The sequence below is a fragment of the Hetaerina americana genome, unplaced genomic scaffold (genome assembly GCF_022747635.1).
Source record: "Hetaerina americana unplaced genomic scaffold, ioHetAmer1.1.p SCAF_5, whole genome shotgun sequence".
In the NCBI taxonomy this organism is placed as follows: Eukaryota; Metazoa; Arthropoda; class Insecta; order Odonata; family Calopterygidae; genus Hetaerina; species Hetaerina americana.
In genome coordinates this window covers 38478935-38495376 of record NW_027287095.1, presented here as the reverse complement: position 1 = coordinate 38495376, position 16442 = coordinate 38478935, and the positions used below count along the sequence as shown (strand labels likewise).

At 35.2% G+C, this 16442-nt stretch overlaps 1 protein-coding gene across 1 annotated transcript; it reads right to left on the bottom strand.

Moving 5' to 3' along the window:
* Nucleotides 1–3615: 3615 nt before the first annotated feature.
* On the bottom strand, nucleotides 3616–15214 carry Fnta (farnesyl transferase alpha). Its single transcript, XM_071592679.1, has 7 exons — nucleotides 14831–15214; nucleotides 14611–14734; nucleotides 8239–8334; nucleotides 8013–8147; nucleotides 7726–7926; nucleotides 6266–6464; nucleotides 3616–3951 (listed from the first exon to the last, which is right to left on the bottom strand). The coding sequence occupies exons 1-7, from the start codon at nucleotides 14970–14972 to the stop codon at nucleotides 3811–3813; spliced, it is 1038 nt and encodes a 345-aa protein (XP_071448780.1). The 5' UTR covers nucleotides 14973–15214; the 3' UTR covers nucleotides 3616–3810.
* Nucleotides 15215–16442: the final 1228 nt, after the last annotated feature.

The window sequence follows — 16442 nt, the reverse complement described above, 5'->3', positions numbered from 1 at the left end:
TGGAAGAGGGAGGAAAGTGGGCTGGAGAAGTAGTTAGGCAAGGAGCTGATACGTAGTATTCGTTAAATTTATTAGCTAGAGATGAATAGCTAATGGCAGTGTTATTTTCAGGGTTACAAAGTTTTGGGAGAGGGAGTTGTGGATTTTTCTTACCTCTACAGTCAATAATTATTTCCCATGCAGTTTTGGACTTATTATTGGAATTAAGTAACTTATTATCATTATAGGTTCTTTTTGTGGTAGAAATCAGTTTATGGTAATAATTTTGAAATTCCTTATAGAGTAACCTTTGTTCATGATCGTTTGAACTTTTACTGGAGATAGCAAGTTTTTTAAGGATAGTTGAGTAGTAACGGATCTCATCAGCTAGCCATGGCTTACATTTTGTTCTATGAAATATTTTATGATGTGTTACTGGAAAACACAATTCGAAATTATTTTTGAAAATTGAATAAAAGTAATTGAAACCTTCGTCTACTGACTTAAGGTCATAGACATTGTTCCAGTTTTGGGACTGTAGAAGGAGCAGAAAATGCTGCATAGTTCCATGAGTGAAAGACCACCTTGGGTAAGTTTTATCATTTGGACTATCCATTGGTTGGTTAGTATCGATACTTATTTTCACCATGCAATGGTCTGTTATACCTAGGTCACTAACAGTTGTAACTACTTTTTCTTAGTTAAGGTTGGTCACAGCGTAATCAATAAATAAGGGATCAGAAAAACGTTGTCTGACCCCAGTAGGATCATAAGCAGGTCAAAATTAGAGTATTCACCCCCTGGTGGTAGCTTGTATGGTACTAAAAAAATAAAATAAAGAAGTTTTTGAGGAGAAAGGGAGTTATGTTTTAGAAAAAGGGGTACAGGGATCTTTGAGATGCAAAGTAGGAAAGAGTGAAGTACCTTCAGAGTTGAATAACCAGACTTATATAGTTACCATTTAGGGCACCAACTGCTGATTGATTTGGAGTGCATATATTATAATGATAAATAGTCAGCTGTAATACAATTTCTTTTTTTGTATTACAGCTTGTTTTAGACTGAATGGTGTGAAGGAGATTTATAGAACCCAAGGGTACATCTTCAACAATGGAGTTAACAGAGAGATAGCACATGTAAGAGGGCCAGGGACACTGCCTTGGGTGATTCCAGAGGATCCCTAAGTATTTAATGCCACCAGCAGGTGGAAATTGTAAGATAATTTCTATTTCAAATTTATTATTTCCTTTACAAATTCCCTATAATTCAAGGAATTTGAACTCTAGATTAGTTGGACTGCCATGATATTCCAGCCGATCAATAATGGCCAACCAAATAAGAAAGCCAAAATGTTGAATAAAGACCATGACTGAGTAGTTTATTATGGTGCTGGTCAAATTTACTTTTAATGAACTTAAGTTTCTCGTTAAAATTTCAAGTAAGCCAATCAGTTATATTTACTTTCAAAAGTCTAATCTAAAACTTGGCTAGGACCACTTAAAATAACACAATATGTTAAGATGCATCACCACTTACCTTAGGCAACTACAGCTTGATAAACATGATAAGTTTGTGTGCTGATATTATAAAAATTGTTTATTGTTTGCTATTTTCTCTCCTCTGCATCTTTTGACATTGAATACATACATATCACAAAAAGGCAGAAAACAATTTTAGTCGCCTGCTTTCTAAAGGCCCAAGGAAAAAAATATAGCCTACTTACCAAGGATATGCATTATTGACACTGTAACCATTGAATAAAATAACTGCAATAGTATTTGTACATATTATAAAATCCACATCCAATTTTTAAAGTTGTTTATTAGGAACACATTTCTGGACATACACCTTGCTTCTGAAATATATAGTATGCTTCATCTACTATCACAATTACCTGAAGTAGTTTTAACCATATCACAACTGGAACTCCAGTTTGATAACTGTCGTTTTTAAAGAAAATAAACATTTTGTAATCATACAATACATCTTATGTACATCATAAGTCAACTAAGAGTAGAAAGAAATGCATTGCTCCAAACACACATTGTGCTTCTCAACTTCAGTGGTTACTAAGCTATTCAAGGGCAAAGAAACCTTTCAGTGGCAAGCAAACAGGGTGAACTGGTGGGAGAAGGAATAATGATTATACACAGTAATGTGGTAAAATAAATGAAACAAACAAATTTTTGAATACATGAAATCATGTAAGGTATGAATGGGTATAAGGGAAAATACTGGGAAGAAGCAAGTGCCTCTATGCACAGGGGAAAGGAGGGACTAAGCGCAATTAATAATAAAATTCCATTGGATTATTAAGAAGTACACCAGTAGGCAACTTTAAATGCCAAAAAAACTTCATTAGGTTAAAATTCTGCTTAAAATATCAGTCATAGATGAAGCCAATTGCGCAAAAGCTTTATCAGAACCAGTTTACCCCAAGTGTTTGGCAAAATAGTACAGAATAGAATGATCTGGAGACATGGCAGCTTTGCAGACAATGTTCAGGTACCAATCGAAGAAATGTGGCCAACTAAACCCAATCCATACGCCTACCAGAGGGTAGGGCCCAGCTCAGAAGATATAGTCTAAGCAATTGAAATAATGCTTATCATAACTTTGCTCTTCCCAAGGTCTCAGAGAATTTATCATTTCAGCTAGTACCATAGAGAAAATCATAGCAATCCTGACAGCTCCACTTAAAAGACGGAGAATTCTTGTTCCTATACAGCTAAGACTTCACGACTACTTTTACTACATAGAATTGGATTTATGCTTCTGTAAGTGAAATTACTTAGTTCAGCAGGTTACTGAGTAGCATATAAAAAGTAGAATGGTTTGAAGTGTCACTTAGCGGAAGCAACTCATATCGGAAAAGAAAATACTTTGTTCTTCCATTAAATAACTTTCTTGGGAATGATTTGAATTACCTGATGATGATTTTGTAAGTTGAAACCTAGTTCATGAATAATAAAATATATGTGGTAGTACAAAGTATTTTGGTTTTACGATATAAAAAGTAAACTTTTTTTCAAGTACTGAATAAGCTCTTCCCTAAAGTATAAAACTGTTCTTTTAGTTTGGAGATTCAACATCCAACAAAGAAGAAAGCTTCTGTGAGGCTGAAATTAAAACATTCAGTACACAATCCTAGATTTTGAAAACAGACTTACCTGGTTGAATATTATTATGTGTTGGTGAGAAAGGTTCTATGATCACCTAAAATCCACAATTAAGAACACCTAACATCCCTAAAATAGACACATGGGAGCAAAATATTTTTATGAATCCAAGAACAAAATTGTCGTAATCCTCTCTCATCATCCTTTCCTTTTGGCTTATACCAAACCTCAACGAAAAGGTATCCACTCTCAAATTCTGATTCAGCCCGTGAAAACATTTCAAATTAGGTATATTGGCAAAGGACACCCAAAGCAGCATGAGAACATATCTTATCCATTGCTTCTTTTTCACCACTCTCTGTCTGGGATTCTCAAATTCAAGAATGACTCCTCAAAAATAGAATAGAACTAAAATAACCTGAGCTTGTTTTGTTGAGAATACCTTTCAATATGCAAAATAAAACAAATGCAAGCATGGGTTTACATCCATTGTCAGAGAAATAAAGGTACCAACATGTACTGCAATATTGTCTATCCAAAATGGTAGACATTTATTTTTGTGGCTAAAATTACAAAGATGGCACTACATACATAAAATGGCAGCTTAAAATTAAATAACTTCCTTGGGAATGATTTAAAACAATGAAACACAGATGCATTGCCAGAATTCCAATACCTGATGTTGAACACAAAACAACGATTGCAAGTTCATTCAAGAATCCTCAGAAGCTGTTGCAGGTTGCATACAATTTGTTTCATCTCCTTGCTTGAATCGTTTCATTAAACTTTGAGCCATATAATTCCAATATCCCCTCCTGATTGTATCGTGTTCTGAAGCCAGGGATTCACACATCTGCAATAAATTAAAAATCGATGATAAAAAAATAAACAAAATGTAAAAAATTTGCATTTTAAAACTTCATTTTCTGAAATAAGAAAGCTTTAAAAATAACCAAATTTACAATATATTATTTTATGCTGAGTTGAGAATAGAAATACCAATTATGGGCTTAAAATAATGCTCCTTAGAGATTTTAACTCTACACTGTGAAAATTCGATTTCAAATGCTACGAGTAATTGGTGATACGTATCAATGTAAATTACGTTTCAAACAGTTTTAGGACAGAGGAAGAGATCACAAAGCATAGCATACTGACAGATAAGTTGTTAGTAGAACATGGAAATAATGAATGTTTTTCTAAGGCAGCAAAAATATCAGGGCATAAAAGTGAACTCAAACCCACATTATTGCATGTATATTAGGTATGCCTAAATAATTGTACATGCCAATTACATTTGCAGGGTCTGGGGTACTGAAGGAGTAATTGTAGTAAAAATAGGAACAATAGGGTGAGGAATGAGTGATTCATGAAGGAATATGGTTTGGATGCACACATATGAAAGCAGAATTCCATGCGGGTTAGGTCAAATTGAGAGAATAGATACTTGAATAACCAAGTAAATGCGTGAAGAAAGAATAAATTATATGAGGGTGCTTTTTCAATAAGCCTAGTATATCCATCATAATAGCATGGGATATTTAATTGAGGTGGTTTTGCATTGTTTTCTAAATGGTGTTTTAATCATGACATCCCACTTGGGTCAGATGCATTTGCAGCAGCATCACTGAGGAACAGATGCTGGACTAACTTTAGTCTGGCTCTCACCCTTCCACATACCTGGCAGGGGTGACCCTACCAGGAGCAATTATCATTGCTTCTACCAACACAGCTGTAGGGGTCTTCGTAACGCACAGGCCCTTCCAGCATACCAAAATTATAGACCATAGTGGGGTTAATGGATGAGAATGATAATTTTGTAGTTTGACTGAAAAGATACTGATCACACCACTGTTGATCTTATTTTTCAACCATGTAAGTGAAACAACACATCACTAGGACTAATGCTAGGTCCCTCAAAGTTCTCATTGGTGTAATTTAGCAAAGTCCCAGTTACCATGGAAATGATAAAAATATCATATTTTATTGAAGGGGAAATGTCATTTTAGGAATTTTTAAGCACATTTTTCATTGACCATGGCTACCAAATTGTGGACTGCTTATTTTTCGAGGATGACCATGTATTTTCAAGAATAATTATTCAAAAATGTGGTACTCTCTGATTTTGAATAACATAGTGACCACTACTACTATTACTGCTACAAAAAAGTGGTATTGAGTTAGGTTGCATGCAATGTTAGATGATGCTCCTTTGTGGAACTGCATGATGGGTAGGAAACCTACTATGCAGTTCCACATGATATCATGCGGAACAGCAAAGTATTTTCTTTCCTGCTCATCTTTTCATCTCATTGATTTTTCAACTACTGCATCATTTCACTATATTGTTCGAAATTATTATTTTATGAAATGGTGACACTCTCACATTACACTTGTTAGCATGTGTGGTAGACATATGTTGTTTTAATAATCCTTTTTCTTAAACAATTCAAAAAGGTTCAATATTACCGCCTGGTTTCCTGTTGCCACCTGACTTTGTGGTTGATCTTGTTCATAGGGAGGGCAATTTCAGGATATCTAGAGTAAAAAAACTTGGCTGTGTTTCAATCTGCTATCCCTAAATACACGCTGGTTACAGCTGAGTGTGTTACTACTATCAAGAAAGGCCATTATATAGCCAGATTTTGCATTTTATCAATTTTTAAGAAAACTGCTACTAATCACTGGGGCCCAGCCTTTTCCACCTTAGTACAGGGGGGGTTTTGAGAGGTACCTACAGAACCTTCTTCCATCAATTCGTAAAAAAACTGAAAATAAGGCATCAGATCTACCACAAGTTCCTTCAGTGTTTTAGCATATGTTTCTTCCAGACCTGGGGCTTAGTTTTTACATTTCAGAGCTGTTTTTCTATTCCTCCCAAGGAAATAATATGTCGCTCATAAGATCTTCAGCTGTGTGGATGACTTTGTTTTGGGCACAAATGTGGCTAAGATAGCACCACAGACATCAAATATCACTTGATGTTTTCTACTTAATTGCCTCATTAAAGCATATTTAATCAACATTCTTATTCAATTATTATGCAATATGTGAAATTGCTAATAATTATAGTTGGAAGAATGGGCATGAATAAGGAATAAACAGGAGTTATTTGGATTACCTCTACGTAGTGAGCTTTGGGAATAATAATAATAAGGATAAATTACCTCTAGTGCTATTTTAAGATGTTCCGACTGATCTCCAATACTCGACTCCATTTGCTCTTCATGTAAATCCACTAAATATGCTAAGAGATATGGTGATTTACACTTTGTACCAGCTGGATACGAATTCAACAAATCTTCACAGAACTGTTTGACAACACCTCCTTGACCAGTAAGTCCATTTTCCTGATGTTCCAACACACTGAGAAAAAGAAAATAATGTTAGCATCTTCATCAGCACAAATGTAAAATTTGTAAACACTTGAAATGATTAGCACTCATTTCAAGTGTTTATTGATTGATCTGAACTCTTCCAATGCCTTATAAATTTGGGTGAATCTACTCAGACCAACAACACTAAGTTAGAGTATTTTTCATAAGCATTTTATAAATTGAACCATTTATTTACTTGCCAACTTTTCCATGATATTTTTATTTAGGTAGAACAAAAATGCCCATAGCTTATTTAGGGGTAAATGTTTTATGCTTATCATAATTGAATTATACCCATACAACATGGGTGAGCAATGTCATTTCCACTTATGGAATGGCAATTTAACAGCATTTTCTAAAGTTGAAAAAAAAACAGGATTTACATGGAAATACCTATTATATATCAATATGAATCTAAGAAATATTATCTGTAAGCATATGAGACTGGAATGACAATGAAAACTCTGGTACAAAACTCAAAAGTAATCCACAATATGAGGAAAACCAACAAAAACATTTTTAATTTTTATTGAAGGAAATAGCAGAACAGATCGTGTTCCCAGTTTCTTAACATTTGTCAATTGAACAAGAAACCACTCCACTTAAGCCTGAAGCAGCAAAGAAACATGCCACCACACTACTTCCCCTTGCTGAGTTTATCTCTATGCATGACAGCAAAAAATAGCTCTTATGAACTTATGTACCCTTCACCATAGATAAGCAGTTTCCCTGACGTATTTCGAGTTGTCAGGAAGAGTGAATTTCAACACATCCCTAAACAGGAAGCATTGTTTTAATGTAAAAGAGGATTGAAAGCATTTTATAAGTTTCACAATGATATAGTTACTTTCTCAATTTAGTTTCTGTTTCACTGTGCACTGCAAAAATATGCAGTTTCAAAATTTAAGAAGGACAATGATAAACAAAGATTGGTGAGTTGAGGAGGATGATCCTTTGGTTTTGGAGTGATCTCTTTTTATTACAGGCGCCCTTATTATGCTTCAGAGTGGGCATTCATCACCTTTTATTCAGTTTACATGCATAGAAATACTGGACTGAATCGATAACCTATAATAATGCTAGATGACATGAAAAAACATCACAAACACAAAAAAAATTGCTATAATCATCCAAAATTGAGGATAACATCTCAATAACAATGTATGATGCAATGAAGCATACAATCATAGATGATCAAACATTAAGACTTTTTCAAAAAGTAGAATTAAAACAGAAATAAGCTTACTGACCCCCTCAAATAGTTCCATGCACTTTCATTATTGGTTGCAATTTTAATCCTTTCCAATGTGTAATTAACTTCTCGTTCAATAACCTCTGGTGTAAACAACGTTGTGTTATTGATCACAAAATACCTATGATTCCAAGCAGAGTTATTTCGCACATCTTCTTCAATTAACCGTGATACAAAGTCCAACTCCTGATCAAACAGGCTGAAAAAACAATTGAAGGTACATTAATATTAAGGCAAAATACAAAAATATATGCCCTCTCCAGACCTTACTTTTGCAGTACTTACTTAAAAGTTCGGACGACCCACTGCCTATGTTGCCAAGCATGATAATTCTTGGCATCTTGTCCAAGAATTGTTTCAGTTAGCAAAAGTTCTCTTGATGGGTCATGTAGCCATTCCACAATAACTCTACAATGATGCCTGAAGTAAAAACATACATTTATCATTAATTCTCAAACCATAGCTCAATAAATAACAGAGAGAAAAACAGCACTATATAAGGAGAAATTACCACACTTGGTAGTTTTTTGGATTATCCTCTATCATTTGCCACACATATCTTAGTTCTTCATTCAAATTTTTATTTAAACTCTTCAGCAACTCTCTCCTGCAAAATGGATAACATACATCAGAACACCACAGAAAAATTATCACAACGAATAATTAAAAAAAACACAATATACACACAATGGCCCAGATGTTTACAAAACTTATCAATATGCTACCAAAGCACAGTTCATGTAACAGCATGTAAAAAATGCTGTAGATAGTTAGTTCAAACTTATGATTGAGCAAGTAACTGGTAGACGCAAGAATTCATAGATGGAATAGAATGATTCATTACCTCCAGCAAATATATTTCACCATGTGCCTTGCATATCTCTGTAAATCATGCATCATAAACACTTTCCAGTACATTGCAGAATTAATAATTTTCATAAGTTTTTCGCAACCTCGTAAATTTATTTATTTCAATATTAATCCAAAAACAGCACTTTGGCCTATACATCGAGCTTTTAGCAATTATATAAAAATTATGAACACCCAAGCCCTAGTTGGAGACCCACCTAGGCAGGAATCGAACCCATGACCTCTGGGTTCGTAGGGGGGGACATTACCCTACCGCCACCGGAGCCAGCAAGTGAGAAAGAAGTATCGATAACGAGCTCAAACGTGTAACAATAGAAATCATCAGCACTGTATTATGCTAGATAACTTCTTTCCTATTAATGGCAAACCAGGAAAAATAAATAACGAAAGCACCTACTCTGTTTAATGTTTATATTTTCAGCACTGACATGAGTGGCCTGAAAAATCCTCCATTCATAGCTAAGGAAGCATTGGTTCCTTAGTATCAACTGAAATATACCACGACTATTTCTTGATAAATACACGGGCAATATCTCTCAAAATTACTTGAGGAGTGGTATATATTTCAATACCTGTTTACAATATGGGTCATTTCATTTTATTTAACCTAGATCTACAATATGCTTAGAATATGCAAATTGGTAAATGAGGTTCAGAGAGCCATAGAGGAGTTGGTGATTAATACTCAATATACTTGGATCTCAAGATGAAGATAGGCTTCACAGCAATATGTGAATCAAAGAATAGAAATCTAACCATATGAGAAACTGAAATAATATTGAAACTCGTTTTCACAGGAGTCAGTTTGACAACTATACTCACAAATATTTCTTTCAGCATTAATGAGGTCCTTGTACAACATTGTAAAAGAATTTGAGTTTTCTGAATTCATGAAACCCTGCAATGACTTCCTCTATATTTTGAAAGCCAAAAGAAAAATGATCAACGACCAACATGAGTAAACAATGTAAAAGTAAAAAAGAGTGAAGGGAGGAGAACTTAAAATGTCAAAGGTATTTGCTGCAGTTATATTGCTAAATATAAAATCGATTTAGCAAAGAGAATAAAAAAGTTACTGATCAGCAATGCTCTGGAGTTCAACCTAGCAATGAATGAGCAAAGGACTTAGTGTAGAGGTTAGAACAAGTTTTTATTATGAATGACGTAGTAGAAAAGGAAAAGGTATCAAAATTCATAGTGGTGATTCAGTCAGTCTTACATTATTGACCCCCCAAGAGTTCAGTGAAAAAGTCCTTCCCAAAGCTGGTATCAATGTTGTTAAGAGCACTTCCATCCAAATGAGTCGGTTTTTGTGTAGTCAACTGTATGGGTGGAACCAGTAACCGGATTAGTCTCTTTTCCACCTGAAACATGGATCTGGGGAGGCTGGAACCTGAGCGCAAGTTCAAAAGGTTTTTCTACATGAAACTCTTAATAATAAATTAATCTGCAGCCTCACCTCTGAATCATTCCATCAGAAATTTATCATGGAATTGAGACCAACATTTGAGAGATCTTGGGTTCTCCATCGCAAGCTGGGGCAAGAGAAACAAAACAGTGACAGGGAGACAAGTGTCATTTCTACACCCTTAAGTGGCTCCAGTGGATCCTAAATCAAGGGAATTACAGGGTGCTCTAGGTCCAAGATCAAGAAGAAACTAGGCCATCCTAAGTAAAACACATTGACCAGGCAGTCTACAAAACCAATTCCATAGCAGCTCAGGCTATTATCCTGAAATGTGCCCACTGTGGATGCGCTCGCTTTGTGGGAAATTAGCAAAATTATGCAGGGCAGCGTGCACAAGTACCCCCAAAGTTGACGATGTGAATATTCCCTAGGGAGAAACTACCAGTACACCGGTGATTAAGAAAATGGTCAACACCATCCATTCTGCGGGCGATGTAAGAAATGTTTGGAGGCTTGCAGCATGTATCCACTCTAAAGGTAGATGGTTTTGAAGCTGACAGATGAGCATCATTGCTCAATTTCCCAAAGAAGCTGAAATAAGCTTCGCGATCTTGACTTATTAATAAAGGGCAAGGTCACAGTCTCAGTCAGAGGTGGGCCCAGGAATCGGGGAATCGTACAAGTAATTTTTTTAGAGATGGTGGTTGCAAATTCTAATGTGGAGTGTCCACTGTTAGGCTAGCCATATATAGTCTCAAATTGAAGGATCCCTTGATAGCCAACTATTTAGATATTTCACCATTTTGGAAGAAAAAATTTTATTGTCACTGGAGCAGGCTGTAGGCAAAGAAAAATACAATAATGAGGTAGGGGATCAAGGAATGACCGCAGGGAGAAAGCAAGAGAGTCCTGCAAGAGAAAGGGCATAATCATAATGAACAGTTGGTTTCCCAGGAGAAAATGTGGATTCAGATAATAACTTAATACTTTAATACATGAAGAATTTGAATGTAGAAGCATTAAATGAGGCAATAAGAAAAGACTATCAGGAAGACTGCATACAAAATCACGAGTGAGTAAAGGAAGCTGGGTACAATAGAAGGAAAATGGGAACAACACAAAAAATGGATGACAAAAGCTGCAAATGAAACTAAAGGAACATTAAATAAAAAAGAACAAGAAGAAAACCATTGATTACTGAAGAGATGAACGAGAGAAGAAAATTGAAAAATCCAAACACTGAAAAGTAGAAGAAAGAGATAATAAACTGAGGTAGGAAACTTTAGGTTAAAATAAGCATGGGGTAAGATGCAGTGCAAGGATATAGACAGTTTCCTTAGAAAGGGTGAAATTGGTACCCTGTGCAGAAAGGTGAAAGTACTGTCGGGAAGTAAGAAGGGAAAATCAATGCCAACAATTAAAGGAAAGTAAAAATATTATTAGTTGAACCGGAAAATATTCAATATGGATGGAAATAATATTTAGAGGAACTTTAGGATAAATAGGTTTGGATGAATAATTTACACTTAGAATGACTATATGAATTAGATGAAGACAGCTTAAATTCAGGCTTACTTGATGGTGAGATAGAAAGGGCACCAAAGGAATTAAAAACAAACAAGACTGTGGGAGTGAATGACATTCAACAGAATTACTTTAGGCTTCAGGAAAATATGTTTAAGAAGAGTTTTTATGAATAAATTTGCAGCATTTATCATGGAGGAACTTAGCAAAAAGGTTTCCACTCATGTATTAGTTCCCATACCAAACAGGGGAAAGGCAGCCACATGTTAGGACTATATAACAATAAATTTCATTTCCACACACAAAGTGGAATTCAGGATCATCAAAAAGCGGATGGCAATTTATTACAAAAGGGATGATCAGATTAGGTTCAGAAAGAGGAGAGGCACACATGATGTCATAGCTGTAATCTGGTCACTGATGGAGAGGAATATGATGTATTTGTCTGTTTGGTATATTCTGAAAAGGCAATAGAGAGAATGCATCAGGTAAAATCAATGATTAAATTGCAGAAAATAGGAGCAGATAGAAGGGATACACAACTATCAGTAATCTGATCATATGCCAAACAGCTTAAGTGCATGTGCCAGATGGAGAGTTGGGATCGTCAATGTTAAAGAGAGGGATGAGATGAAGTGCCGATCATTACCCATGATTCTCAGAATGTGTTGAGGAAATGATGGACTGGAGGTAAAGAGGAATGAAAGACGGTGGGGAATTCTGATGAGTTACATTTGCTGGTGCAATAGATATGGAATGGGAGTCAACATACAACGACAGGTGAGGAAAGCTACATTTAATATTAAAATAGGAATTCATAAACTGGAGCAAGTGGTACAGTTTATTTATCTCAGAAGTGTTTTGGGCCAAAATGATCATTTCAGATTTTTTTTCACTCTCGTTTTTCGTCTCAACTTGTTCCTTTAAATATCCCAAAAACCCTGAGTGTGAGAGGATGTCTCGACAGCTTTACTGACCATTCGGCCATGCAAAAAGGGATCTGGGTTCAAATCCTGGTCAAGGTGAATGATTTTTATACTTATGACTGTTACATCATAATGCACATTTAGCATATGAATTCCTTAAAAGTTACTGATGCGGCATCTCCCGCTGTTTCTTGAAAAACACATGAAGTTAAAGCCTTGTAACATGTAAGTGGAGTTTGAAATATGTGATTTTTTCAAAACACCTATAGACTACCTAGTGCATTCTAACAAAAGGTATGGTATGCAGTCAATTGCAGGGAAAATTAAGGCCATGGATTGTCCAATTTGAATTGGCACCAATTGATGTCACATTTGGACAAGCTAAATTTTCATTCTAAATTTATTATTGAATTGGCACCAAGTCTTGAGACTTCAACAATAATAATGAAATTAACATAAATTCTTCACTTTTTTAATAAAAGAAAAAGTAGTGGATATCACGAGAAACCATTTTGTGGAGAACTCATAGCCTTAGACAATAGTGGAAATGGAGGGATCATTAATGAACTCCCTCGTAATGCCTATACCAGAGTACTCTAAGCCTGATTTAAAAGTCTTTACCACCATCCCTGGTTCAAAAATATTAGATAAAATTCTTCTTGACAATTTTGAATCCACATTTTAGAGGACTGGGTTGACCAATGAAGTGAATGGTCAATCAAGCCAAATATTAACATAGCGTTTGTAAAAATTATCTTTGCTGATAGAGGTGCCGATAGACCATCACAAACCATATTTTGTAAAAAGTGGGGAAATGATGATTAATGTGGACGAGCTAAGAATATGCCCAGAATTGAAAGGGAATTGGTGCATTAATGTATCCTTTTATCCTCAAGTATCAAAGGCCAGCCCCATCACCACGTCACCATTTCCAACCCTGTGTCAACTGATGGTGACTGTAGTGAAGAACTGAAGTTCAAAAACCCCACCATTAGTTTCAAAAGGCATGCATAGAAACTTGGAAGAGTAAGAGACACAGCAGGCAACTGAACTAATGAACTTATAACTTGTAGATACCTTTAGAGGAGTGACTTCATGACTTGGAATGTATATTATTTGCAATGTGTGCTCAGATTATCAGTGGAAAATGAGAGAGTACTCAAAAAAATATTTATAACTGAAGCTGTGCTTGGGCATTTTTGTGTCTTCTTATTCCTTCCACCTCTCTCTACATGATCTCAGAGCTATTTTCGTAAGTTGTAAGATGACTATGAAAGAAGACGTATGAAAACTTTATTTCTTGTTCAAACATTTCATTGAGACTTTTTTATGAAACAACAATTAAAATGTAAATGGAAGTAATATCCCAGTGTTAACATGAGAATGTGAACCATAATATTACAGACATGATGGTGCTAGTCAATATTTTATGGAAAGGACACAGCCTGAAAATGAATACTGCATACAAATTTAAATTTCTGGATTTTACTTTAAAAAACCGCCCTATTGACTTTTCCTCAGAGTAAACGCAATGAAATGACAGCAAAATCGCGGAAATAACGACAATTGGCATATTAAAGCAATTGTGTTCCTTCGAGTGAATATGTTTATAAATACTTAAATGTCATCAAATAAAAAACGGCGCATTTTGGAGGAAACGGCCTTCGCTCATCACTACACAAGCCTGCCGATACAAGAAAATTGGAATAAAAACAGAATCAGCAGGGCACATAATGTTTCGAGATGACTTGAAATGATCCAATACTAATTTGCGATTTTGTACAAGTCATACAACTCAAAATGACCTTATAATCGTAGTACTGAACATTTTTTTTCGACAACTACAGAGGAACTTGAGAGATATCATCTAACCAAAAAATATACTATCAGAATTTTGGGCAAATATGTCACTGGGTGGAGGAGAGCAAGTAGTAAGAGTCACAAGCAAATATACCTTGAAAGAAAGAAAGCTAAACCAAAACAGAAGGAACCAGTAGCAACTAAGGGGAAGTGTCGATCAGTTCCTTATCCCAACAGGTTAAATAACTATCTTTACCATCTATAATTCATTTTACAATTATGCTGTGCTGAATTTCTTATAACTCAAGCTTTAAGGACTAAAAATCAATTGAATAACAAAATGTAACATTCATACCTATATTGCCAAACGGTGTAATTGGCAGGATTCAAATCCAATGCATCCTTTGTTAATTGAATCGCTCTTTCCGATATTTCTTTCGATTTAAGAATCGCACGGAAGTAATCGTACACATCCCGAACTGCAACGTTAAAAAAAAAACTAATTAATATAGTTGATGATTCATGTGCCGGTGCATGAACTGAAAATATGGGATTTCCTCAAACATTTTACTTACATTTTTCCGAATAAGCAATTGCAACAACTGGATAAGGACCATCTGACTGCGATATCGGTACTACATCTTTCCAACCAGGTCTATCCTTGTAGAAAACCCAGGTGGGCTCATCTCCATGCTCCTCGCTGCTACTGTCCGCCATATTATTAATACACAAAACAACCTAATTTCCTATGTCTGCCGACCCAATCTATGTATCCGTATTATACATACATTCTGATTTTAGCCCACTTACGCAAAACTTATTGCCTGCAATATTATATCATACACAAAAACAACAATACACAATTACCACCTCACTTGGATCTAAACTCAAATAAATAACTCTCAATTTTAAAAAGTGAAATCCCTTAGCAGACGACGACTCAATGAACGTGACATCAAACAGCGCTGCTTTTCCAACGGTAGTGAATATAACTAAAACTCAAATGCTAAAATCGCCCTACCCATAATTCCTCACCTAAATGCGTGTAGCATATTCAAAAAGGATATGGGGAGTTTTGAGTGCAAATGCATTGATAAGACTAATTTATTTCAGCTGTAACAACTACCACAAACACAAAAGCTGCCAAGTATTCAAACACTCAAAGTAAAACTTTATTTTAATATCAGAGAACGTACATTAAATGTAAATTATCACCAATGAACACTTGTTTACATTTCACTCAACCAACCATATCATAAAATCAATACGAAAATATGATGGAACTTTGTCACTTAAAATAAAAATTTGGCATGGTTAGCATAAAATAAATTGTAGAAGCAGATAATGATCATAAATGATAGTCTTTACTTATGATGATTTTGTGCCTAGGGATTAATGAGGCTGTGAAGAGGTAGCTACATTGCTTTTCATGCCACAAGATGATGAAAAGTATTTAAATTAATGCTATTTAAAATTCAGTGGATTTTAAACAAATAGTATTAAGGCACCAGAGAGATGATTATGATCTGAGGGCACTCCCTGGTAATTTATTTTTATATTGTCAATTTCTTCTAATTATTTAATGTGTGTTGCAATTCAGAAAATAATTAATGCTGCCGTAACATGGGCCAATATTTTGTTATGCAACAGCCCCATATATGGAAAGGTGATTTTTGCATGATAGTGATGTTTAATTATTCCTAAAAGACATGTTAGATACATGCATGGAACATGTCTCACGTCATGAATGATATTCATATTGAACGTGGTTTTCAGTATGCTCCTGAGGTGACCTAAATACCTAATTCAACAATGAAGAAAGCAAATGTTTGTGAATTATATGTATGAATGTTTTATGAACTTGTATGAATCCTGCTTACAGAGAATGCTGTGGTGTGTGTTAGTTGAGCAATGTTGGCGGAGATCTAGACTTCAGGTTAAACCATTTTTCCAAGAGAAATAATGAGCTATCAAGCTTAGCTTCCAATAAGTTAGGGTCCTTGTGGCTCAATGCCAAAGTTGTATCATCTGCATGCAGAACTATGTTGTTATTCTCAATACATCTAGGCAAATCATTGATATATAGTATAAATAATGATGGTCCAAGAATATTACCTTTTCGTCCCGACACTTGATCCTATGGGTGATAAGTGATTTATTATAATGTTGCTGACCCCAATGCCACAA

Excerpts from the sequence above, each read along its gene's own strand:
- Fnta (XM_071592679.1), bottom strand. The coding sequence starts at position 14,972 with ATGGCGGACAGTAGCAGCGAGGAGCATGGAGATGAGCCCACCTGGGTT. Across the intron at positions 8,335-14,610 it reads TACACCGTTTGGCAATATAG|GAGAGAGTTGCTGAAGAGTT; the intron begins GTATGAATGTTA and ends TCCATTTTGCAG. Across the intron at positions 7,927-8,012 it reads TGGGTCGTCCGAACTTTTAA|CCTGTTTGATCAGGAGTTGG; the intron begins GTAAGTACTGCA and ends TTGTTTTTTCAG.